Source organism: Sinocyclocheilus rhinocerous, unplaced genomic scaffold (assembly GCF_001515625.1).
Source record: "Sinocyclocheilus rhinocerous isolate Xijiao unplaced genomic scaffold, SAMN03320098_v1.1 scaffold662, whole genome shotgun sequence".
In the NCBI taxonomy this organism is placed as follows: domain Eukaryota; kingdom Metazoa; phylum Chordata; class Actinopteri; order Cypriniformes; family Cyprinidae; genus Sinocyclocheilus; species Sinocyclocheilus rhinocerous.
In genome coordinates, this window is record NW_015639782.1 from 1,392,112 (window position 1) to 1,419,505 (window position 27,394).

The 27,394-nt window shown below is 38.5% G+C and overlaps 2 protein-coding genes across 5 annotated transcripts in view; one reads left to right on the forward strand and one right to left on the reverse strand.

Annotated features, from left to right (window-relative positions):
• LOC107751941 (39S ribosomal protein L11, mitochondrial-like) overlaps positions 1-27,394 on the forward strand; it is a 33,621-nt gene that overhangs the window by 2,857 nt on the left and 3,370 nt on the right. Inside the window, exons 1-3 of one of the 3 annotated variants that reach the window (XM_016567728.1) lie at positions 1,690-1,767; positions 1,862-2,028; positions 22,692-22,787. In XM_016567728.1, the coding sequence (XP_016423214.1) occupies positions 1,906-2,028; positions 22,692-22,787 (219 nt within the window). In that variant the 5' untranslated portion in view covers positions 1,690-1,767; positions 1,862-1,905. Of the gene's footprint in view, positions 1-1,689; positions 1,768-1,861; positions 2,029-20,172; positions 20,269-22,691; positions 22,788-27,394 lie in introns of those variants that run through there. The other 2 variants (XM_016567729.1, XM_016567727.1) reach the window with 2 other exon arrangements.
• LOC107751940 (transmembrane protein 121-like) lies at positions 7,079-12,193 on the reverse strand. 2 transcript variants are annotated; one of them, XM_016567726.1, is made up of 2 exons: positions 11,566-12,193; positions 7,079-8,432 (listed from the first exon to the last, which is right to left on the reverse strand). In XM_016567726.1, the coding sequence occupies exon 2, from the start codon at positions 8,429-8,431 to the stop codon at positions 7,385-7,387; it is 1,047 nt and encodes a 348-aa protein (XP_016423212.1). In that variant the 5' UTR covers position 8,432; positions 11,566-12,193; the 3' UTR covers positions 7,079-7,384. The 2 variants fall into 2 exon arrangements, with proteins under 2 accessions (XP_016423212.1, XP_016423211.1); XM_016567725.1 differs by lacking the exon at positions 11,566-12,193 and adding an exon at positions 11,130-11,301.

Genomic DNA, 27,394 nt, shown 5'->3' on the forward strand with positions numbered 1-27,394 from the left:
GTAAATTGTTTTGTCATGCAGTACATCTTCAAGTCCCCAATATTAAGCAGCACAACGTTTTGCAACATTGATAAGAATAAGAAATGTTTCTTGATCATGTGACACTGAATAATGGCTGCTGAAAATTCAGCTTTGCCATCACTTCAGTTTATTACGGTACATTTTAGTATGTACATATGTTCAAAACGGTATTGATCAAATGAATGCAACCTTGGTGAGTATAAGAGACTTTCATAAGCACTGAAATCTTACCAACCCTAAAGCTAGTATATTCATGCTGTTTCTTATTTCCTAATCATAATATTTCAAACAAAACATGTTTTTTTTCCTGAGAATATCAAATATTATTCTCAAGCAATTTAATCTAATTTGGAAAGCCGAAGAGTGCTTCAAAGCAGGAAACGCAGCAAGCACAGTGAAGTTTGACAGAACATGCCTGCAGTCCATATTCACTCATCCTCAGACTTTTTTTCTTTCATCGTGTATTTTATATCCCCATCACGTCAACAGAGTTTCTTTAAATGGAAAAGAAATTTCATGCATTTTTCTTCAAAACAGTCAGAAACACTGTTATTGTCGGCACCAAGTAAACCATCCCCCCAAAAAAGTAAATTGGTGCCAAACACAATGTTCTGAATAAATTGCTTCAATTCAATTCAACTCAACAGGATTGTTGATTGTCCTCTTCTGCTCCTGAATATGTTAAAACGTTTGTACCTCCTGCCAAGAAGTGGAGGTTTACCAGCAACCCAACCTTCCCTGACTGCCTCTTAAATTGATTTGAGCTTCAACATGCTTTTATAAACAGCAAAAATATGTTTGGAGAACAACATGAAATAGAACGGCGAAATGAAAGCCAGTGTGTGATTGGCATTTTAAATAAAACCCAGAGAGTAATTTTTAACACAGTGTATTCACACAGCTGGTGATAGCGGAGCCTATATCTGCTGCTTCTGCTCTCTACAGATAGCCTGTGTATTCTGAGATCCAAGACGTTTCAGTGCTTGTGAAAAGCTCCCTTTGCTTGAGTTCTTGCGTGCACAGATGCGAGGCTTAACTTGGCATTAAAACCAATGGCGCGTTCCAACGTGTGGCTAGTGAGGTGTGTTTATTTCACCTCTGTCCTCATCTCCCTTGCATTTATGAATATGTAAATAGTGAGGTTAACCTGGGAACAGAGCACTGTGAATAATTTAGAGATATTGTTTTCACCTGGGTTGAACAGTCACAGAATAAGTCAAGTTCTGCCGTCATATTTGCAATTAGCCTTTTATTCTGTCTTTTATTGCATTTGGTGTATATCAGATTATGGAGTGTGGTTTTTATGACTCCTGCTTCACTGAGCGCATATGTTTCAGGCCATTTGAACCACTCAACTAATTGATTGAATCATGTAATTGAATTCAGTCTTGAATAGAAAAACCAGGTACTACTCTTTTGCTCTTGCTTGTTGCGTTATTTCTGTGTGTTGCCGGTGATGTTTTGGTGCTTGGTGGCTGCCGTCCAATGTGCTCCATCGGCCATTTCTGATTCAGACCCATAGAGCGCAAGCTAACCGTAATGGATCAGCAGAGTGCAGGGAACCGTTGAAGGCAGCCAAGAACAGAAGCTCCTTGAGTGTGTGACACACCTGTACTTTTATCCCTTATCTCTGAAGGGCCTGAGGTCTCATAGCATTTCGCCTCGCGACTGTCTTCACTTACAGCATCTCGAGATAAGGCCGCTGTGCACTCCTGGGAGAGCATTTATGGATTGGAGAGCTTTTGTGTAACTCACTTCTCAACCTCTGGACAAGTATTGATTTTTTTGTGTTGAATTTTTAATGAATTAAGGAGACCTCAATAATTACCTTTCCCAACAGGCAAAGGGGACGGACAGACGTGTGGCAGGCCAGACACATAGACAATGTCTAAGATATCTAAAGCAGCCAAGGCGGTGAAAAAGTTGGACACTGGAGGTGTGATCAGAGCAATTGTAAGGTCTGGACAAGCGGCTCCTGGGCCTCCACTGGGCCCCATCCTGGGACAGGTAAGCTTTCAGACCTCCCTTTTTCTTTATTCTTTATTATGTTCATGGCATTTGTTATGACTAATGCAGTGGTTCTTAACCAGGAGTACCTCAGCCGACTTTTAAGGGCGACACAAGTTAATTTTAAAACAGGACAAAACAAACATTAAAATCAGCAGAAGAAAAATTAGGATATTTCTTACTTTAATACATCTCAACAGCTGTTTCAATTTATTGGTTAATAATAGAGAGAACCCTGAGGAACATAGAGTGCTGCAGGGATGAGGTATTTTTGTAGGCCAAAACTCAGAAATGAATTGGCATTTTAGCACATCCCATTTTTGAATGGGGTTTTTGGTTAAATGACTGAAATGAGGTCTGTGGTTAACACAAGCTCAAGATATATACAATTTTTATTCTATTACATACAATACATCAGTAATACTCAATTTTTTAAGCTTTTACTTAACTTGAAAAAGGCAATTGCTAACAAGTGGCTAAATGGGACTACAGAGGTTGTCAGGGATGTTAAACATCACAACGAACATGCCAAGTCACCTTTATTTCTGTAGCGCTTTATAGAGTAGAGATGGTTTCGAAGCAGCTTCACAGTATTAAACGGGAAACTAACAGAATCAATGATGCAAACTTCATCAAATATGAGGCAATCTACTTATAAACTCAATAGTCTGCTTTCACATCCTCACTGCTTATATTAGGAACTTGCAAACTATTCTAACTCAAACTTTCAGGGAAAATGTTTTTTAAATAAAGACTGAAAGAGTTGTCAGAAGCTTAATGGTGGTGACATTGACGGTTGTGTAAATTTGCAAAAATTTTCATGACGAACAAAATAGTTAAGACTTAAACTTTTGTTGGGCACAGAGCTTATTTTCCGCAATAATCCAAAAGCCAATGGAAAACTCCTATTGGGTTTTTGTCTATGGAACCAGGGAGAAGCTAACTTATGGGTTAGCCTACAAAAATACGTCATCACTGCAGCACTCTATTCAGTTTTTAAGACTTTTGGAATCCTGTAATTAAGTTGACAGAAAATAAGGGTGTCTGGCCTTTGAATATTGTTGCATATAATGGTGGTCTTTGGAGTTAAAAAGGTTGAGAACCACCGCTCTAATGGTTAGGAATGCAGCAAGCACAACATAAACACTGCTGTTACAAGCACATCTGCAGTTGTTGCTTCTTTGACCATTTAAAGTTGTCTTCTGCAGGAATTGAATGTTCAGAAAGAAAATCTGATTTCATATATTTACAGCAAAAAAGTCTGTCTTGATCACCGAAATGTGATGTTTCTCTACAGGTTTTGTGTTTTTCTCCACCATAGGGACTGACTTGAGAAACTGTTTAGCCAAATGTTGACAAAGGCTTACCTCTGCTCTCATATGTAAAGCACATTCATAACTAACAAGCTAATTACAGATGTAATGATGTCATTACAGTCCCTTGCCCATCATGATGATAATAAATGAGACACATTTTCTTCTGCCAGCACAAGTCAACCTGGCCTCCTGAGTGTGCTTGCCTGCTGAAGAAAGCTGTTGCGAACTAAATATGATGTGTAATGAGCATCAGTCAAGCAGAGCAGCACCATATATCAGTTAAACACATGCAGTCGCGTGTTTGTGCATGTGTCTAACCGTGCTCTTGTCAGCTCTATTTAAACTCTGCTTTGCCTTTGTGCCTGTGCTGCCATCTTTGGCTCAACTTTTATGTGTATTAAACTGTAAATAAATTGCAGTCAGTAGGCCTTCAGCTTACAGCTCTGGCCCTTTAATCTTCCCGCTTTCTCCCTCCTTTGTTTTTTCTTTTGTCTGCCTAACCATTCCTGACAGGGTAAGCGCATAGAGGTAGGCTGCCTGTCGGCCGGGGGGCAAATTTAAACAAACGAGAGAAATAAAAGAGGGAGCTCCGGAGGAGAGGGGGGAAGCTGACAGCTTCTGTGGAGGAGAGTAATTACAGTCCAGAGAGAAATTAACTCAGCCGGATGGAGGAGAGAAACAGAGGACAGAATAAAAGAGGGGCGTATAAGACAATAGTTCAAGTGTTTTGTCCGTCAAGACTAGGCATACTAACACCGTGTTTTTTCAGTGAGGTAAATGAGTGAATCTCTGAAACATGCTCGCATCACATTTCACCCCTAAAAATCAAAAGGAAATCTATATATTTATTAATCATTACAATATTTTGCAATGAGACATTATTTTTTTATCATTTATTATTAACTCAGTCTTTTTATTCTTATTCCCATTACTGTATAGTATATATACTGTATATATATGTATATACACACACACACACACACACACAAATAAATGTACAGGAACAAATTACATTTTAAAATATACATATTCAAAGAGAAAACAGTTTTAAATTGTAATAATGTTTAACAATGTTACAGTTTTTACTGTATTTCTGATCAAATAAATGAAGCTTTGGTGACCTTAAAGGGGTGCTATTATGCTTTTTCACTTTTTCAACTTTAGTTAGTCTGTAATGTTGCTGTTTGAGCATAAAAAAGGTCTGCAAAGTTATCGCGATTTGATTTTGACTCAATATTTACACTGAAGCTGGTAGTGAGTGGCTATGGTGAGGGGCAGGACATTTCCCGACCAGGCACCAAGTGCTGCCAATCACAACACACACTGGCCCAGCTAACCAATCACAGCACATTTCGTATTTCCGAAGGCGGGCCTTCATTTGATACAGGAACTATTCGAGCCGTTCATGCCAGACTGGGGAGAGAGGTGTTGTAATAATGTAAAATATGTGAAAAATAATGTGTTTTTCGAACAACTTAGTATGAGAGCCTGTTCTAGTACACCCCCAAAACAAATTTTGTAAAAGAGCATAATAGGACCACTTTAAGATACTTTTCCCCCCAAAATATTTGAATATATATCTTTTAGATTTTAATAATTTAAATTTAAATTTAAAATTTTTTTTTAAGAATTTAGGGGGGATGTGCTTAATTGTCTTCAAAATAATGTCAGAATGCAAACAAAATGACTATATATCGTTATGCAAAACACTTATTTGATTCTTTTAATTTTGGGGTGAAATATTCACTAATTGAACATTGTGCATGTCTGACCTGCTAGTTCTGTTCTTTTCACTGATTTCTTTTCGTTACTGGAAAGCTGAACAGTTACAGGGGACATAACATGGAGGGCGTGCATTTAAAATGAAGAGAGAAAGAGAGAGAGATGAAAGGCTGAGAAATGGCATTCTGGTCTGGTTCATATCTAATATACCTCTGAAGCTAAACCAGCTTCATGTGGAACTGTTCTCTGTAATTCAATTAATTTATAGCTAGACTTATTTTTAGCATTTGTCATGCAAGTTTGTCCGCTTTTATGTTTGGTAAATATTCCATGTAAATCATGAATGAAGTGCGGTATAAGCTCTTAGCTCTTTGAAAAATGAGTCCCATTTTAATTCATATGAGTAATAATGGTTTATCAGAGCAGGGGTGGGGGGATTGTAGAGATCTTTTAGATTTTAATAATTTAAATTTAAATGTAAATTTTTTTTTAAAGAATTTAGGGGGGATGTGCTTAATTGTCTTCAAAATAATGTCAGAATGCAAACAAAATGACTATATCGTTATGCAAAACACTTATTTGATTCTTTTAATTTTGGGGTGAAATATTCACTAATTGAACATTGTGCATGTCTGACCTGCTAGTTCTGTTCTTTTCACTGATTTCTTTTCGTTACTGGAAAGCTGAACAGTTACAGGGGACATAACATGGAGGGCGTGCATTTAAAATGAAGAGAGAAAGAGAGAGAGATGAAAGGCTGAGAAATGGCATTCTGGTCTGGTTCATGTCTAATATACCTCTGAAGCTAAACCAGCTTCATGTGGAACTGTTCTCTGTAATTCAATTAATTTATAGCTAGACTTATTTTTAGCATTTGTCATGCAAGTTTGTCCGCTTTTATGTTTGGTAAATATTCCATGTAAATCATGAATGAAGTGCGGTATAAGCTCTTAGCTGTTTGAAAAATGAGTCCCATTTTAATTCATATGAGTAATAATGGTTTATCAGAGCAGGGGTGGGGGGATTGTAGAGGGCTTTAGAGGCTACTGATGGAGAGTGAATAATACCCAACCCCCCTACCGTATAATCTGCACCAGGATTCATTCTCTATCACCACATCAGAAAGTGCGTGTCTCTCTAACATCATACTCTGATATGTACAGATCTGTCATTGGTAACCACAATGGAAAAGACACTTCATGCTGTGGTAACTATGATACATTTAAAGGTGGAGATTAAAGAGCCATCACTGTCCATTCAGTGTACAAATGCCTGGGGTTGCCCATACAGGGGTCTAAAAATCTGAGAAAACATTGAGAAACTGAAATATAATTTGAATCTAAATAATAAACAAAAGTTTTATGGTTTTGAAAAATTTATGACATGGGAACTCTTAGTACAGATGCTTAGATGCTCTTGCTTCCAATGACCCAAAAGAGCATTTGTGCTTCATTCTGTGCTGGTTTCTCACAAACTTCTGGAGTTCATTCAGCTTGAGTGCTGCTGTCATGAAAGCAAAAGAGGGATAGTACAAATACTTAAAAATGTATGTCATTTTTTAAAGTCAATTTTGGCCTGAAATAGCTGTGCTGATAATATATTTAATGAAAAATTTGTTGAAGTAGAAAAGTGCAAAATAGAAGCATTTTTAACTTGTAATCTCAGGCTTTTGGACCTCACTGTATGTAATTGTGGGAAAAGTTTTACTGTTGAAGTGACTGACAGGTACTTTCGTTACTGTCTGCTCAACCATGAAATGTCCATTTAGTTGATGGAGGAACGGATTAATTTGTTTGTGAAAATTGTGATTTTTAAATGAAGTTCCATATCATTTTTGAAATGTTGTCATTAGGTTTGACAGGTTTGCACAAATTTACTTTAGAGCTGCTTCTGTCTCATATGTCAGACCAACAGATTATGGGTTGGGCTGAGACCGGTTAACAATGGTAGAGGCAGGTGTCTATTAAACATTTTTATTACAGAATGGAATATTAACAGTGGTCATGCTTCACAGTACATGGTTTAATTCAAGTCCTTGATGAAAACGAACAAGAGTAACAATATTAATTGTTGCTCTTTAAAGAAGGCACTTAATTAAAACAGCTCCCCCATCTGCTTCATTATCATTTTGTCTGGGAGCTTCACACCACAGTAGGCTGCTTGTGTTTGGCTTTACAAATCATCAGCTGTACAAACTACAAAGTGTGCTAATACGATGAGTTATCTCTGCTAATCTTGCCAAAAGCACAGAGACTCCAGGGATAGTTACGAGTCTACAAATTCCAATTGTTGGCAGTTTCAGGGCTCTTTCGTGATCTCTAGAGCTCGTGGGAAATGTAAGCTTGTCCCAGTGAGGTTTCAGTGGGGTCTAGGCTGACGTGAGAGAGCGAGTGGCTGTGTCCATGAGTGCGTGAGAGCGTGTGGTAGCGTGTAGAGGACGGCACTGGAGATGTGCACTCTTGCTCCTGCTCCGTGGCTTGCTCCGATGCTGCCCCACGAGTCTGGTTTCCAGTTCCTGTGGCGGCTTCTGCACCCTGCATCCCTCCGCTGCCCTTTCTGTGCCTCTCCCAGGCGGAGCTCAACTTTACTGCAAGAGCCAGCAGGTTTTTCCCCAAGAACACCGTGGATACCCGTGGGTCCCTGTACCACAGCATCCCGACCCCTCTGGGCACGAGTGTGAACACGTTAATGGTCACCAGGCTGAGCCACGGATAGATGGCCTCTTTCCGAGCCGCCTGCAGCCCAGGCAGCGCAGTAGCACCCAGCTCCGTGAGCGACACGCATGGCAGCAACAGCAACAGCACATAACAGTAAAAGAACACTATACCCTCCACCCAAAGAGGAACCCCCACGCTTCCCTGCACCTCCCACAGACCAGCTTGCAGATCCAACACATCGAGTAAGTCAACCACCACCCACAGAAGCCGGCTGCGCACCTCCTGCTTCCTGCGGAGTGGAGTCATGTAATCAGCTCCTGTCAGGATGAGGAACAGTGAGGGCAGGCACACCGAAAGTAAAAGAGTCAGAGTCTTGCGGGCAAGAGGATCCGGAGGTCGTCTTTCCTGTCTGTAATTCTGACACACAAAGAAAAGCTTCAGCTGCAGCAGCGAGAGGAAAAGAAACCAGAGAGCGTTGGCGAAGCCCCGACGGGGAGAGCGAGCCTCTGAAACCACACCGGCAGAAACAAAGCGCAGCGCCAGCAGGAAACACAGGTCACCCAGCGCGACAGCAACACATGGCCATACTGCAGGACGGGCTCCACCTCGAGGTCCCAGCATGCTCTGCTCCAGCAGATAGAGGTCGACCACAGCCATCGTGCTCACTGTCACCAGAGTAGACACGCACACCTGGGGCGAGGGCAACATGCTTGAGGAAGAAGGAGAAACAAGGACATAGTCAGACTGTATATCCTGATAAGACATGACCTGATGATTATGTGCTTTTACTCCCTCTTTTTACTGTGCAATATACAGAGAAAAGTGCAATTTCAGAGTAAATTGGCCATATATCATCAAAGCCTTGAAAGTACATGTACATAATACTATTTATGGCCTTTTAGTCCGTTTTTATGGACTGAGCAAATTGCATGATTTTCTGCAACGTGCAGGTCAACAATAGACTATTCATGCTGTTCCTTGAAACATCTTCATTGTTTGGCGATGTTTAAATGGGAGTTTTTCTTTTTCAACCTTAATATCAAAGGTAGTTGCTGAATGTCTGTAACGAAGGTCTTGACAAATGTTGTTTGCAGTCCTGGGCTATTTTACAATTCATGGCATTTCAAAGGCTTGTTCAGTTTACAAAGCCGGTGACATTGACAGGATTAGTAAGATGTTGTTTGTGGCAGTACTGAGTATAAGCATTTTCCTGTTTTAGACAGGGTGTTAGGGTGGTCAGGGTCTTTTTCCATCACTTCCATGCACAAGCATATCTTTCTGTTTCCAGTCTAATTTATTTTTCCCAGTAGATGCTTCAAATATAATAGAACATGGCAGAATCTCTCTTTCTTTCTTTGTATCTTTCTAAATATGATTTTTCAACTCATAAAATTTTCAATCCCTTCATCTTTCCGAGTGTCGCAGGTTTTCTGCATAGTATATATCATTCATGTCAACCCTTGTTCTCTTATTAATTAATTATATCGAAGGAAACCCAGACACAATTTCAAAGCCTCTTTTACTCATGGCTTGCCTTCCGTGCTGGTTTTCTGTCACATATTGCGGTATTTAACTGTCTTTAATTTTCAGTATGGAGCATGACTTGATGAAGTTTGATTCTCTGGCTCATTTTGTAGAATGAAGCTTCTGAGTGCATTGGGCCACCTGCAGAATGACAACGCTCAATCTTAATACTGTCCGAGAGGTGTTGTCATAACACTGCATACTGATGTTGATTTTATTCATGTTTCCTCAAGCCATATTTCAGCAACGGACAGTGTAAAACTGTGGTATTGATTAATGTTGAGAAATGATTGTGGGCTTTATGGTGAAATCGAATGCAGGCCTTCTCAGCCGGATGGTGCACTATAGCCGTCTGACCATTTGTGTCTGATGTGAATGTCAACACCTCAGAAAGATGGCTTTTAAAATATAAAATCATTACTGTTGAGGATATACAGGGTGTCAACAGGGTTTAAGATACAGGTTTGCTACATTTAGTTTTATTGGATTTTTTAGCTTAGATGTTACAACTACTAATTCACCCAAAAATGGATGATATGAGGAAGAGTAAATTGTGACAGAATTGTCATTTTTGGGTGAACTATTCCATTACAACTCTTACAACTTCTAAAGACTCCTTAGGTGTATGTGTGGATACGTGGGGAGAAAGTGTTAAATGGTGAGGTGAAATGGAAATTGAATGGAGTGAGAGAGGGACGGCGAGAGCATGGTGGTGATTCATTACCTTGGCTTTTTACAGACCTAATAAAGTGTTACGGTATGATGGTAATAGTTCATAAATAAGCTGAGGGAAATGAAGAAGGAAAGAGTGACGAGTATAACACAAAAAGCACAGGCGACGTGCTCTGGGAAAAAGGAGATGTTGTGTTGGAGAACTGTTGATGGGAATAGAAATGGAAATATATTCATAGCTTGGGAACTGTAGAAATTAAACGCATTAATAGGAAGTGTGGAGGAAATGAAGGGAGTATGTTGGTAAATGACCTAGAATGATTAATCTTCTGTGAGCTCTGTGGAATGAAAAGGGAGTGTGCGTCACTAATATCTGATTTTGACTGTAGACTTTATTTTTGTCTCTGTTACTGATTTTCTGCTTTGGAATTCAATTGAATCCAATAATCTCAGACTATGAGTGTTGAACTGAGGCCACATGATCCTGAAGAAAAATGTTTCTGCACAGGACACATTTCTTTTTCAATCAGAAAAATGATAGAAGTTATTTTAAAACAAAAAAGAATTGAAACCCAGAAGGCTTGCCTGTAGGTGCAGAGCTTATCTTTTGACTCCACTGTCAGCCCATAATTCATCAGGTTATCAAATCACTTGGAAGATACTGTGTTGTTTTCTCCAGGCACATCCATAATAACGAGACATCAGTACTGACAGTCAGTGCATCCTTAAGCCAATATGCTTCAGATGTTGCAATCTAATGATCATGTCATTGTGTCTAAAATAATTTCTCCATATTTATTATTGAACACTTAAACATAACAACTAACCTATATTGGTCATTTGCAGTAGTTATTTGATTCTCTGTTGTTTTAAATGGATATAGTTCACCCAAAACAAGTCAATTTGAACCATTAAAAAGAGACATTTCTAAAAATATCTTTTTTAATGTTCCAGATGAGAATTTTGAAACCAGAAAAACTCTGGCTTCTTTGGAATTACATGAGGGGGAATAAATGATGACATAATTTTGAACTATGCCTGCGGTGTTTTAGAAGATAAGAAGTAATGTAATGAAGTAATGCATGACAATGTGAGGAGAAATGTAAAAGCTTCACTCTAAAGTGATGGTCATAGTTACTGGGTTAAATATAGTGTGATAAATATTGTAAATGTTTAATTGCTGTGTGCAAGTGTCCATAATCACGTCTACCTCTCATTCTTGGAGATACTCTCGGCTGGACTCACGCCACATGCAATCATTTACGAGTAAACGGCTGAAAATGTCCGTCGGTAATGTGCCATTGAACCATTCCCACACAGAGAAGATCATCTATACAGTGAGAGCATCGGTGTTCGCGAACAAATGGCATCATCTGTCTTGATGCTTGTAAGTGTCGTGCTGCTGCCACTGCAGGACGTGTGATCAGACCTGTACCACACTCCAATATATCACCATATTGCGACAGGTGTCAATGCATTAGGATTTACCCATCCGAATTGGCAGGTGTCAGTCTCACCAACGAGCTCGTCAGCAGTGAAACATTTGAATTTTTAGACTTGAAGGCTGCATGAATAATTGAATATCAAGTTGCAAGAGAGCTGAACTTTATGCAACCACTATTAGATTAAGTAGAGAGTGTATTTACCCCACAGCATGAAGACTTGACACAGCAGTCTCAATCAAATGACCAGCGCAAACCTGCAGGCATCAAGACGATATTACCAGAATCCAGTGTCCGAAATCGCGCTGTTCGTCCAGTTAAAACACTGTACGGCCGCTCAGCATAACTAAACGTGGAAAATAATCCAGAGAAGTAAACCACACCAAGCTCAAATACTATATTGTCCATAATATAAACCCTGATGTGCAGTTTATTCGGGCGAAGTGATGAGGAAGCGAGCCTTTCTGTCTCCGGACTTTCTTTGTCGCAAAATCCTTATATAATCGGCATGGGGTTTATTCCATTCTCTCGACTCGAGCTCGAGCAGGATCCTTCGCGCTCCATCCAGACTCGGGCGGCTGCGAGGAAGCTTTTTGCGGGCTGAGGAGTAGAAGTCCGTCAGAAGTGCGCTAGAAATGTGTTATCCGCTAAATTTGTAACGGAAGCCGCTTTTTTCCGAGTATCTCTTTGTCTTCTTCATACTTCACTAAGGAAAGGGCGCGAAAGAACGCGTCGCGAGACAGTTTATGATTGCAGTGTGTCATTTGTAGGCAGCTTACGTGCACTTGTATCCCTCCCTCCGCTCGCTCTCTAACTCTACCGCTTAGTTGCTTCTCTCTAAGCCTCTCGGATTTCACTTCAGAAAGCAGGCGGGGATATTTGAATGGGCTCGTGCATATTGCATGGGAGTCGCCGTCCGGAAGGGTCCGTGCTACTAATTACTGCTGCTAGTGCAATCATTGCTATGATAATTACATTGTTCCAGGCTGGAGAAAACAACACCCACGATGTCCCTGCTGTTAGTGACGAATGATTGTTTGCTGAGATGAACTAGAAGGTCCTTTCAGATTGGTTATTTGTCATTTAACATTTTTTAATCTAGAACAACTAATTGTAAGGAAGGTCCCCTGGGTTAAATGCCTGACTGAAGAGGGGTGACTGCATTGCATAGATCACTAATGCAGTCTTTGTATTTATAAGCAAATTAAAGGTGCACTCAGTATTTTTTCATCTCAATATGTACATTTTATACGTAAAGAATAAATAGAACTTTTGAAAAATGTACAAAAATCATGTACAGGCCTAATAACAGCGGATTTATTCTTTTGGAAACAGGTCACATATGGACCTACTTCCATGCCAGTATTTCTAGGTAAACATTTCCAAATTAGTCCCTTAAATTAAGCAATACGTTGTAGCTTACCCAACTGAGATGTTAATATCTCACATTTTGATCATGATCACTGACAATCAGTATGTTTTAAGGTCAAAACACATTTGTCAGTACCCTTTTTTATGGATGCAATAAATCCCCAATACCACCCATGCCTAGAAACGTTTTTGCAAATTTTGGTGCCAATTATGAAAATATTTGTACCCGGAAGAGACACTGAATCATTTGGACCCGAAAGGAACAAGATTTTCTATCTGTCTACTAATTCCTGTGAGCCAGACAATCATAATTCTTGAAATATCATACCCTAAACATAACTTCCCAGATAAGATATTTGTTGGAAAAAAAATATGAAAAAACAAGCAAGCTGTGAACATAATATGGTACAAAAACAGCGCTGTCTGTCTGATTTGACATGCACTGACCCCTTTGAATATACACATCGGTCCATTTTAATTATGTAGAATGACGAGGAAAAGTTGAGGAGGAAACTTAATATTAATGGGTTTGAGGTAGGAACTGCTCTTGCATGATCAGAGCACCAGTGTGACAGGAGATTGAGCTGAATTTCATTATCTGTAAAATTTTTCCCACAACTGCTCTGACAGGCCAGTTTCCATTGTCTTTATGGCCTTTGTGAAATCAAAGGTTACTTCTCTTGTATTTTCTCTTTACAATGTTCACCTCATTTATTCATGGTGAGGGGCCATCTTGGAGATTTAATCAGCCAGATGGGAAAGAAAGGCATAGAGAAGGCAAAGTCATCTTTCTTGTCATAGTCGTCTATGCGCACCACTGATTTCCAGACATTTTCCATTCCTTGCCTTCAATATTTTTTCACCTCTGTTAGCTCCACCCACTACTCCATTCTCTCTCCATCTCTATCACCTTCTCTCTCACTCGCTCTCTCACTCGTCCCCGCGGGGCTGAAGTGGTTGAAGGTCACTCTGATCTGGCTAGCTTTCAGCACGGATGGAGTGAGAACGGCGGAGAAAATGAGACGACAAGAGTCCAGCAGTGCACAGTCAACACTTTTGCCCCCATGAAGTTGGTAAAGACTTCAAAAATTGCCTTATGGAAATGTTACGGGCCTGATTGGTGCCCCAGGTGTGCGCTGGCAGAAGCTCGTCCCAAGACACTCCTCACTGCATCCATCTGCTACGCATTAGAGCTCTTAGCTGACACCACACATGCTCTCCAGCCACAGCGAAACAATCTGTCTTACAGCCTGGAAGATTCTCCCAATGAGTGCACAGCTTGATATACTGTTTTTGATCATTAATCTGCACCTTAACGTCCTCCTTTTATTTCTGGAACTTAAAATATCTATAAATCTTACAATTAAAACCAACCCTGGCTCAACTGATAATGATACTCGATTAATTATCAGTCTTCCTGATTAACCGACTGCGATGTTGCAGAGCACTGATAAGATAAGAAATCCACTGATGCGACGAAAATTCTCTGAAGAGTGGGTCTGAGGAATTGGCCTCTTTACTTTAATAACATACATTTAATGAAATCTTTTCACACTCGCTGATTTGTGGCACAGATGCGCTCCCTCAAAGCATTTATTGTCCTTTTTAACTTTTTCAATGCCGCAGAGTCTCATGCTGTGTCTTAGACCTTCACCCTGCGTTTTATTATCTTTAAATAAATCTGTTTGTGCTTTAATGCTTTAATAAACCGATTTCAAGGCAGCACGCCTCATATTCAAGGACGCGGTGAGGCTGCATCCTCATCTAGAGGAGCAACATGTTATTTTTTCTTCAGACTGAAGTAGGTATAGCTATCAATATTGGCTGTAAAAATACACCATAAAATTGACCCGAAAATAATGTGTCCCCAGTGGCACGTCTCGCCTTGTGGCATTCGCTTTGAACGCATTAATCATCACTTTGTACTTAAAAAGAGATGTGTTTTTATATGTGTTTGAGGTTACAGGGGAATTTGGCATGATCAAAGATAGAGCCATTAGCCATTCTGACAAACTTTTGTTAGCATTCCACAATGTCCGATGCAAACATTCTGTGATCGCCTGTGGATCAAGCGAATAGACATTAATCCTCTTTGCACTCAAAAGCAGGACCCTTCCCAGTACAAGGCCTTGTCCATTTCTCTCCTGAGGTTGAGGCTGCATGACGGGTTGGACTGGTTTAAGGGTATGAAGCTAATCAGCTGTATGACACCCTTATAGGGAAGAATGTAATAAAATGGGAAGAGTTCAGCACATTAAATTAGGGAAGGGGAACCGGAGTAATTAATTAGAGTGTCTCACACTGCAGAGTTTAATTAACCCCTCTTCTACACCCCCCACCTCACCCCCATGTTTCAGGATGCTGGCGTGGGCAATGAATTGCCCGTCCTAGGGTGCCAGGGGCAATTAATCCTGCCTGCTGCCCCGAGGCCACGTCCCCTGTCATGCTTGTGTACACACGCCCTTTTTTGCACTTCTGTTTCACTCAACGTTACATATCAGTGCACACAAGGAGGGAACATGCAGTGCCATGTCCTCTAAATCCCACGCTAAGAGAGCCCTCTGAAAGAAACTGTAGTTATGCTCTCCCACTTCATCTCACTCTTTACTCTTTATATCCTTTTGTTTCTTATTGTCTGTATCTGTATTGTCTGCAGTAAAAATTCATTCATCATTCTGTCATGATCTGCTCATCCTCATGTTGTTCCCAACCTGTATGACTTTCTTTCTTTCATCAAACAGAAAAGGAGAAATTATGAGTTACATTTTGTTCCGTCAGTCGCACAAAGCTATTGGATGACTACATGGGAATTTAATGGGGTGTTATTATTGTTAACTAAAACTATTTTAAAAATTGTATACGTAAATTGGAAAAAAAAAAGCTGAAATGAAATATAGTGTAAATATTAAATGAAAAACTTTTTGCTTTGGCAGCTAACAGAAATGAAATAAGTTAGAAGTACTAAAAATGTACAAAAAAAAATAAGGCTAAATGGAAATATTAAAAACTGATTTAAAATAAATACATCATACATAAAAAAAAAAAGTGTAAATGGCAAAAACACAAAATTGCCAAAACCAAAATTAAAATGAAAATGGAAAATATACAAATAAAAGCTAATTCAAAATATTAATAGACACCATTAAAGTACAGTATATAAATAATATTAATATAACACAGCTTTAATGACTTTTATGGGCCTTTTGTGTGATTTTTGAAGCTTGAAACTTCAGCTCCGTTTCATTCTAATTCCTTGGACAACTTCTCAGTTTGTGTTTTGCAGATTTCACTAAAGTTACTCAAGTTTAAAACAGCATTAGGGTGAATAAAGCATAAATTACGCAATAACAATTGCTCATAATAAGTGCCTCATTTTGCTGTAATTTAATTTTTTTTATATATATATATATAGCAATTCCCATTACTGATGAAGTCTTTTGTCCAGCATCTTCTATCCTCTGAACTGACCCATGCAATGTTCTGTTCCTTCCTTATGTGTTAACAATTTTAATTTGCTTAATTTCTTATTCATGCATTTAATTATGCAGGTTTTCACTTAGTTGGAAGTCACACTGTCCTCTAATACCTTCTCCTCAGAGGGTTTGCTCTAAAGTGATTGAACCACTTGAACCCACCACCGTGCTCCTTTTCCTTTTGCTTCTCTTTAATGGAATGAGCTCGCAGCCCTCACACATACATTCTTTATTCATGCGGGTCGGGTCCCCATGGCCTCTCCATACATCAGCGCTCTGAAGCCTTTCACCTTCTTTGTCAAACGGACCTCCTGAATGTTAGTATTGATCTTCATTATTGCTCTCATAGGGGACATGACTCGAACGTAACACTGTTCTTCTCTGTCCTCACAGGAAATATACACGCGTGTGCAATATTATTAGACACGCTTATATATGTGGCCCTCAATCTATTACTTCTGAAACAACTGTTACTTTCTAAATCTGTTCTCACTCTTTTTGTCATTCATCCATGTCAGCGGCCATCTCGTTAAAAAGAATTGCTGAAGCTGAAAGCTTACATTATAATAATGAACAAATGCAAAGCGGAAGAACTGATGAAAAGAATGAATAAAGGAGGAGATGTTTTGCGAATCACAAATACAATCCAGATGCAGATACCATGCACAACATATATTAGATGAAGGGGTTTTTACTCTGGTTATTAAATTATTCTCCCTGTTAGAGAGTTGTTTGTTTCCCAAGAACACATTTCATAACAAACTGATCTATAAGCAGGATTGTTTTGAAAGCATTCAGGATTTTTCACTGTGAATGGCTGCTTTATCCTAGAGGATATTGATATGATAAACACTTTTAATATTCATCTGAGATAATAAATAACGTGCGGTGTCCAAGGTTGGTAGCCGCCTCCATCAAGGTGATGTACTACAACCATTTTGTTCTTCCCAGCCCTGCTTTTATCAGACGCAATTGAGGAAAGATGAGGTTTAATTGGACTGCTTGACTTCTGGATGATTAGATCTTGGTTTTTAGAGAGCTAGACTGGCAATTTGGCCTGCACTCGAAAGTGAATGTTATCTGCCATTAAATGCACAATGTCTTGGCCATCCGAAGCTTTATTTTGTAAAGATTGCCAGAGCAATCTTCATCTTCAAGCCTTGTCTTTTCAACCAACAACAGATTCCCATTTTTATAATGGCCTCACTTATGATATTAAAAGCACTACACAAAGTGCAATTACTGTGGATTCTTCCATTGTACCCGTCTTTGTTTGGCACAGTTTGAATGTCTTGTGCGTCTGATGTCAGTACACCACCATAACCTTTCATCCTTGTTGCCCGCCTGCTTCCCCCCCATCATCAGACGACCTCTTCCTCACAGATCTGTCTGCTATCCTCTACATTCAACCAAGTGGCTTTGCTTGTTTGAACTCCTTTCAGACCAAAAACAACAACTTTAAAGGGAGTTATAAAGCAGCGGGTGGAAAAACCGAAGTAAAAGTGGTGTGGAATCGCAGCCCAAGGGTTTTTGAGGCTCTCCTAACAACCTCAGTTTAATATTAATCCATATTTAATTAGGAATCACCCGCCGCCTTTCTTGTTTACTTAGATCTGTTGTTCTCGCTGAATTCAGAGCTCGGGGAGATGCTAGTGGGTTGACATGGGATTACTATTAATAAGCAAGTCAGGAGGGAGATGGGCTGCCTGCCAACGGGGGTTTTGTTTTTGATTTCATTAGTGTTGAAAATGTTTTGATTATTATGCAACGTACTGGCTGAACAGTAATACCTCTGGATTTAAGGGGAAATCTCGCATGACAGTGTTTGCTTTAAATGATCTGAAAAGATTGCATCAGTATTTATTTAGAAGTTAGGCTCAAACATCAACGGCGCTTTGAAGGAAGTTCTTTACAAATTTACTTTGCGCCAAAAGGTGCTGTTTATCTTGGCCCGTATATCACATAAGGGATGTATCTTTGACTTTGTCAAAAAGTCTGTTATATTTTGCAGCTTATTTTGTCCAAGAACCGCCTGCTCTCAGGAAAGGTCTGACTGGCCTATTTAAAGCGACTAAGCTTGGTTAATTTTGTTTTAACATGCTGTTCAGGGAAGTTTGTTTATCTGAAATGCATAACAGTTAGTGCAAAATTTAAAATTCCATTTCAGTTAATCCCATCATTAGCTTAGTTAAAAATTCCATTTATATACATTTCTAATGATTTCTGAATGACACAAATCCCTGGTTGATGCCTCGGGGGAAAAAAAGTCATATAATTGCTCAGCAGTCTGTGATCATGTATACAGAAAAGTTAGTGAAATACACTACTGCTTTGGGGTCAGTAGGTTTTTTTTAAAAGACATTAATACTTCTTTAAACAACAAAAATGCATGAAATTGATCAAAAGTGATAGTAAAGAGTTCATAAAGTTTAAGAAAAATTTTTTTTTTTCAAATTTTTGAACTTTCTTTTCATCAGATAATCCTGAAAAAATCTATCATGTATCCACAAAAATATTAAACGATACAGTATTAAACTATTTTTCAACAATGATAATAATAAATGTTTCTTGAGCACTAAATCAGCATATTAGAATGATTTCTGAAAGATCATGTGACACTGAAGACTGGAGTAATGATGCTGAAAATTCAGCTTTGCATCACAAGAATAAATTACATTTCAAAATAGCATGTTTTAAATTGTAATAATATTTCACAGTATTACTTTTTACTGTATTTAGATCAAATAAATGTAGCCTTCGCCTGAAAGACATCTTTCAATTACATGATCACAAATGTTGGAATGATAGTGTATGTTAATATGACTTAGAAATCAGAATTTATGTCCATCTAATAGTAATTAGTACAAATTATTTCTTATAAAACGGATAGTTCCGGTCCTTGATTCTGATTGGTTGAGCCGCGTTCTAAGCTGTTGTAAATTGCTCTACAAACATACACCTTTGTTTACGCCTGTGTGTTGCTCGGCAACTACATTGTTTGGCGGAAGAATAATGTTTTTATTAACATCATTACACTTCATTTGCTCTGTTTTATTTTGTGAAACCTTACTACGTATATGGAATAATCGTTTTATAAAAGCAATAAGCCCCGTGAAGCCGTGGTTTACAGTGAATTTATTTATAAATTCACTGTAAACCACGGCTTCTTGGGGCTTATTGCTTTAACAGACATAACTCTGAAACATCCACTATTACAATTACATATTTATATATTTGCTAGTAGATGCTTCAAAGATCTTATGCCACTCATTTGCCAGTTCTTGGCATTTATCAGTGCCATATGCATCAAACTGTCAGTGCATTAACTGAGGGAGATCAGATCCGTGAGTGTGGTGTCTCATCGAAACTGCATTAGCAGCCCTTTCCTAATAGTTCTGACTGTTAAATAAATCTCTGTAACATCTACCACAGGATAAAACAATTGTTTCAGTCACAATGGATCCTTCAAGTGCAAGGAAAACTTTTACAACTGTAATAAGATTACAGATTAGCAGCCGCCTCCGCAGTCAACCCACAGAAAACACTCATGCTCTGGTGAAGCCGCACAGGAGAAATGGCAGCCAATGTTGACTTAATGTCAGCTATACATTTAGCTTTCTGCCTGGCAAGGGCCAGGAAAGAGAATCTAATTTATCTGGAGTCTCAGAGGCATGATGACTGCCATACTCTGACATGTACACACACACACACACACACACATATACTCAGACCCTTGGGTAAATAGGCTTCCACTAGCCTCTCTCATTCGCTTTCTCACTCACTCACACAGGCATCCAAGCATGCCGAGGCATTCACAGTGCACCAATGAGTTATCGAATGATTGACACCATGCAGCCACTCTAAATGGCTATTGGTATTCATCAAAAGAATGCCACAGTGAACAACGGGCTAAAATAGGTGTGGGTCTAAACCTTTCTGAATGTTCTTCCTATGCCTTCTTTTCCAGAAAGGAATTCCCATTGGGGCCTTCTGCAAAGATTTCAATGAGAAAACCAAAGAGCTCAAGGAAGGCATTCCTCTTCCCATCAAGATCAATGTGAAGGTAATGTAACCACTAATTAGGAATGCTGTTGGTGGTTTTTTTCACATCAACACCAATCAGTCACATTAATCCATATTTAATTAGGAATCACCCGCCGCCTTTCTTGTTTACTTAGATCTGTTGTTCTCGCTGAATTCAGAGCTCGGGGAGATGCTAGTGGGTTGACATGGGATTACTATTAATAAGCAAGTCAGGAGGGAGATGGGCTGCCTGCCATCCGGGGCTTTTGTTTTTCATTTCATTAGTGTTGAAGTTTTTTTGATTATTATGCAACGTACTGGCTGAACGGTAATACCACTGGCTTTGTGGGAAAATATTTGCTATTCTCGTGTGACAGTGTTTGCTTTAAATAATCTGAAAAGATTGCATTAGTATTTATATAGGATCAAATGATGCTTTGAAGGAAGTTCTTTGCAAATTTAGTTTGCGCCAAAATATGCTGTTTCTCTTGGCCGTATATCACATAAGGGATGTATCTTTGACTTTGTCAAAAAGTCTGTTATATTTTGCAGCTTATTTTGTCCAAGAACCGCCTACTTATGGCGCTTTTCCACTGCGTGGTACGACTCGGCTTGGTACGGCCTCCGGCCAATCCGTGATCAGCAGAGTTTACACGTCACGTTTTGGTAACGGTACGGTTCACTTGGAACCCCAACCGAGGTGGTACTAAAAAAAGTACCAGGTACCAGGTACTGTACCCAGTGGAAAACCCCCCAAAAGTGAACCGTGCCGAGCCGTACCGTGCCGTACCATGCAGTGGAAAAGCGCCATTAGACAGGAAAGGTCTGACTGACCTAAAGTGACCAAGCTTAGTTCATGTTGTTTTTACATGCTGTTTAAGGAAGTTTGTTTATCTGAAATACATAACAGTTGGTGCTAAACTTAGAATTTCATTTCAGTTAATCGAGTCATGTTAACTTTGCTTAGTTTAAAATTCTATTTAAATTCATTTCTTTGAGTTTCAATTCATGTAAATTGTACTTCCCAAATTATTTCTGAATGCCACACAACCCTGGTTGATACCTCAGTAGTATGAAGAATAATTCAAATCAAATAATAAGATTAAGATTAAGTAAGATTTTTTAAAGAAATTAACATTTCTTTAAACAGCAAAAAAAATGATCAAAAGTGACAGTAAAAGTATTTAGAAAGTTCATAAAGAGTTCATAAAGTTTATAAAGACATTTAAAAAAAAAATTTTTTTTTTTACTTTCTATTCATCAAAAAAAAAATGTATCATGTATCCACAAAAATATTAAACAGTACAATATTAAACAGTTTTTTAGCATTGATAATAATAATAAATGTTTCTTGAGCACTAAATCAGCATATTGGAATGATTTCTGAAGGATCATGTGACACTGAAGACTGAAGTAATGATGCTTAAAATGCAGCTTTACCGTCACAGGAATAAATTACATTTTAAAATATTATTTTAAATTGTTATAACATTTCACAATATTCCTTTTTACTGTATTTTGATCAAATAAATGCAGCCTTCACATGCATGAAAGATGTCTTTTAATTACATGACCCCAAATGTTGAAACGATAGTGTATGTAATATGACTTAGAAATCAGAATTTATGTCCATCCAATAGTAATTGGTACCTATTATTTCACTGACACAACTCTGAAACATTCACTAATACAATTCTGATTATTTATATATTTTTTTACATGCTAGTAGGTGTTTCAAAGATCTGATGCCACTCACTTGCCAGTTCTTGGCATTTGTCAGTGTAATATTCATCAAACAGTCAGTGGATGAACTGAGGGTGATTGAAACTGCATTAGCAACCCTTTCCTAATAGTTCTGACTGTTAAATAAAGCTCTGTAACATCTACCACATGATAAAACAATTGTTCCGGTCACTGTGGATCCTTTGCAAAGTTCAAGTGCACGGAAAACTTTTACAACTGTAATAAGATTACAGATTAGCAGCCGCCTCTGCAGTCAACCCACAGAAAACACTCATGCTCTGGTGAAGCCGCACAGGAGAAATGGCAGCCAATGTTGACTTAATGTCAGCTATACATTTAGCTTTCTGCCTGGCAAGGGCCAAGAAAGAGAATCTAATTTATCTGGAGTCTCAGAGGCATGATGACTGCCATACTCTGACATACACACTCTCACACACACACACACACACACACACATACACATACACATACACATATACTCACATCCTTGGGTAAATAGGCTTCCACTAGCCTCTCCCGTTTGCTTTCTCACTCACTCACGCAGGCATCCAAGCATGCCGAGGCATTCACAGTGCACCAATGAGTTATCGAATGATTGACACCATGCAGCCACTCTAAATGGCTATTGGTATTCATCAAAAGAATGCCACAATGAATAACAGGCTAAAATGTGTGTGGTCTAAACCTCTCTGAATGTTTTTCCTATTCCTTCTTTTCCAGAAAGGGATTCCCATCGGGACCTTCTGCAAAGACTTCAATGAGAAAACCAAAGACCTCAAAGAAGGCATTCCTCTTCCCATCAAGATCAATGTGAAGGTAATGTAACCACTAATTAGGAATGCTGTTGGTGGTTTTTTTCACATCAACACCAATCAGTCACAGATGTGACGTCTTGAGGGCCTCATAATACACCTTATTGCTTTCAATCAATCTTGCTCTTGTTTGTTTTGCCGCTTGTTTTCTCATTTTATGAGTCCCTGGAGGGGCTCGTTTAGATTCGCATCCCAGGCGCATTAGCAAACAACATTAGATGCGTCGCGAATGCCAAAGCGCGGATTAGGCCTTCTTCTGACATTATGATCAAATGAAGGTATTGAGCGAAGTGGATTAAGCAGAAGAACAGAGCTTTTCCGATCTGAGCGTGACTCGTAAATGAGGAATAGTCATTGATGCGGTGTATGCAATGTTCACCTGGCCTAAGTTTATCTCCTCGCTCTCCTTCTCAGGGAGCGTCAGCACGTTTATTATAATGTTTTTGTCAAGGACACAATTTTGTGTTTGAAGGCAAAGACCGTAAATGTACTCAAAGTTTCTTGGAGAAATGGGGCCGTTTGATGGATCCCTTAATTGTGTGCATTAGCAGCTTTTTCCCTGACACCTTTTAGTCTTTGTTTCTCTCATACGATCGTTCTGTCTCTTCTAATCGAGTCTCTCCCTTTTTCACCCACCCCTGTAACAAAATGAGAGGTCTAGCACTTTCTCCTCATATTCTCATTTGAGCAAAGGCCCATTATGAAGGTTGTGAGAAATTGCTTTTTATTATGGAGGGGTCATTGCTCACAAATTTTAAAGTGGCACGACTGCGTGAAATGAGAGCTCTCATTACAGGTCTCCATCTCTTTTACATTACAGAACTGTTGAAAAGCTCTTGAGTGATTTCAATTGGAAGTCCCAGACTCCCAGTTTCGATAACCCTCTGTGTCTGTAAGCGAAATGGGGTGATGCTGTGGCAGTCCAGACGGCGGTGCAGACATTGTGAGGAAATTATATGGCCACATTATGCTCCGGCACTGCCACCCAATCCAGTCTGGGGTTTTTTAATGTCTCTGGCTCATGTCTAATGCTCGGTCTCAGTCAGAACCCCAAACACAAAATCTTTTCTTCTGAGCCGATTAAGCTAGTGTCTGTGGTCCAGTTCTGCCACAGTGTGAATCCGGAGCCTTCTGTTGCATAAAGAAGAACTAGATATCTTCAGTAACAATGTCACCTTCATCTAGCTCATCTCTTTGTGTTGTCCTGTCAGTCGTGGTTGCCCGAGGGTGGGAATTGTCAGCTTTTGTTGTTGGCTCTCTTCTGCAGGTACATCAGCTTTCGTTCCAGGACCAGATGCAAACGTTTTCAGAGGGAGAGAGAGAGAGAGAGAGAGGAAAATGTGCACCTCATGCTGTTGTCATTCATCATTTGTTATTTGAATGCACATGCAACAGCTCACTGTGATTTTTGACTTTTTGGCATGATCATTTCTCTTTTTTTTTTTTGACAATAATAATAAATAACTACAATTTTACATATTCTGAAGTCTGTGAGTTGTGCTCATCTATGCAAAATTTGCTTGAACACTGTCAAGGTGTAGTGGTTGGTTGCCAGGGCATGTTGCTAGGTTGTTCAGGATGGTTTCTAGATGGTTGCTTACTGGCTCAAGTAATCACCAGTCTCCATGATATTTAACTTATTCTGGTCCCTAGTTACCAGTATTGTTTTAATATTATTTATATACTATTATAGTATTTCTTAATATGTTGAGTATGCAATTTAATTCAAGTTTACATTTTAGCAATTTTGTTGTGTGCTTTTATGATTTTTTTTATATATATACATTTATTTTAGTTTTAGTTTTTTGTATTTTAATATTTCAGCCTACACTTGTTTTTATTTTTTGTGTAAGTTTCATTTTCATCTACTTTTTGTATTTTATTTTATTTGTTTTTTAGTCTAGTTTTAGTTTGTTAACAATCACAACATACCTTTTATTCATTTTTATTTACATATTATTTACATATATTTATTTATGTCTGATTGCTTAGATATGAAATAGCACAACTCTCCTTAACCAGCTATACAATTTAATTGTACAGTTAAAAGTTACACACCCAATTGCAAAACTCCATTAAACCTCTATATGTATGAGCAATAGTAATATTGATGTTTGAACGCCACTATTTAGTTAGTTAGTTAGTTAGTTAGTATTTAGTGTCTTTCCCACCCAACCCAAGGGCACTCTGTGCATAACAAATAAAAAATGTGCATGAAGAAATGCAAGAGTAATGGAGTAAAGAGTAAATCAAAAAGAAGAATGGTGAGCAAAAAGAGGAAGAACTTTATATACTCATACTTTTTGTTATTTGCAGTATTTATGAGGCTCAAAGGAACAGCTCACCCAAAAATGAAAACACGTCATCATTTACTCACCCTCGTGTGATTCCAAAGTCGTTAGACTTTTTTTCTTCTGTTGAGGCATTTTGAAAAATGTTCACCCTTCTCTTTTTCATAAAATAAATGTAAATGATGACCAAGAGCTGTCAAGCTACAAAAAGGAAGAAAAGTCAGATAAAATGCAACTCTTCAAAACGACTTGTGCTATATTGCAATCCATATAACAGCTTTCATTGTATAGATAAGAACAGTTTGGACATCCATATAAATACCATCTTTTTTATTCCACAAAAAAAATGACAGGTTTCTTACAGGTTTTGAAAGACATGATGTTGAGTAAATGATGACAGAATATTTATTTATTGGGTGAACTATCCTTTTAAGACATCCAGAACATAAAACTCCATTGCAAAACAAAGGGAAAATGTATTTGTATGATTCATTCTTCGAGTCCTACAGGCAGATTAGGCCCTAAAGTTAGCGTCCTCTCGCTATACTGATGAGCATTCGACAGGGATTGAATATTAGCCTGGGCTATACGTGATCTTTAGCTCCCAGGGGTGTAGAGAATATTCTGGTTGAGTTCGCAGCACAATGCTTGCTCTAGGCTTGAGTCGGATGGCTGCAATGCATTTTAGCCAGGCTGTCTCCCCAAGTCAGACTGCCTGTGAAGTCCCAGTTGTCCTATTAAACTGTCTGCTGCACACTCATTGTTTTTGAGCCTCTCTATGCAGACTAATCCCTGCCTTAAAGCTTTGGTTTCGGCAGGCCTGACTGTCGAGGGTGTGTGCCGGGGGAATGGAGGGTGTGGATGCGTGCTTCTGGCTTCTCTTGACTCGAGCTTATGAGAGGCTGTCAAAGTCTATGGATGCCAATGAGGTTCTGTCAGGCTCCAGAGACTCTATTGGCTGCTATAGGATTTTAGCTCCTCTCGCTCTCGAAGAGGATAGTGTTAGTGATACCACCCGCTATGTGCGATGAGACTGATAAACAGAGAGCGATAGCTTGACGCCCACAAATCCGAAAACGAAAATAACCTTCTGTTCCCACAGTCTCAACAGATAATCGTCAAAAACAAACTCAACATGCAATCCATAATGTTGCAGATTTAAAGGGGTCATATGATGCGATTTCATTTTTTCCTTTCGTATATAAGGGTTTTATCAAATATTGTAAGCTTTATCATTTATTATGTAGTTTTTATATGATTTTATGACACTGACATACTTAATTTAGATTCTATTCACACAACATGGGTTTAATTCACATTTTCTCTTTTTCTTTTGTTAGCAAGCAAAGCTTTTTTTAACGTATGCACTTATAGTGAGCATACCTCTTTTTTTCTTCTTTTTTGATGGAGCAACAGTTGCCGTCCTGGTTCACTTGGTGCCTTAGGCATGATAAGACACCAAACGGAAAAACTATTTTTTTATGACTTTTATTGGTACTTTGTAACCAAGCAAAATTGCCACTGAACTTGGCCAAGCATTTTAGTTTTATGGAAAAGAACAGGTTTTTCCCAGGAAATTTACTTTATTTGTCTTATTTATAATTTTATTTGTCTTATTTATATCATTTTTACACATATTTTACAAATATTGTTTCATATTTTTGGCATTTTCTTTTATCTCCTTCCATATGAATGCATGTAAACATTTATGTATATATAAAGTACTGAAGTCATTTTGATAATTTTGTATTCTTAAGGAAAAAGGAGAAGAATCGAGATGGGGAACTTAAGCAAAGTTTAATGGCAATTTAAAGCAATAATTTGCAGCATGTAATTACAACTCGATAGAGACTGACTGTTTTAGACTAGAATAGGAAATTTATGTCACAGCATTTTAGACAAACGTAATTTGCCAAAGATACAAATATATACTCTACCATTCAAAGGTTTAAGTTCAGTAAGATTTTTTAAACAAATAAATTAATACTTTTATTTATAACACGTTAAACTGATCGAAAGTGACAGTAAAGACATTTATAATGTTACAGATTTCAAATAAATGCTGTTCTTTTGAACTTTCTATTCATCAAAGAATCCTGAAAAATGTATCAGTTTCTACAGAAATATTAAGCAGCACAACTGTTTTCAGCATTGATGATAATAAGAACCATTAATAATATCTGAGCACCAATAATAATTGATAATAACTGGACACCAAATCAGCATATTAGAATAAATTCTGAAGGATCATATGACACTGAAGACTGGAGAAACGGCTGCTGAAAATTCAGCTTTGCCATCACAGGAATAAATTGCATTT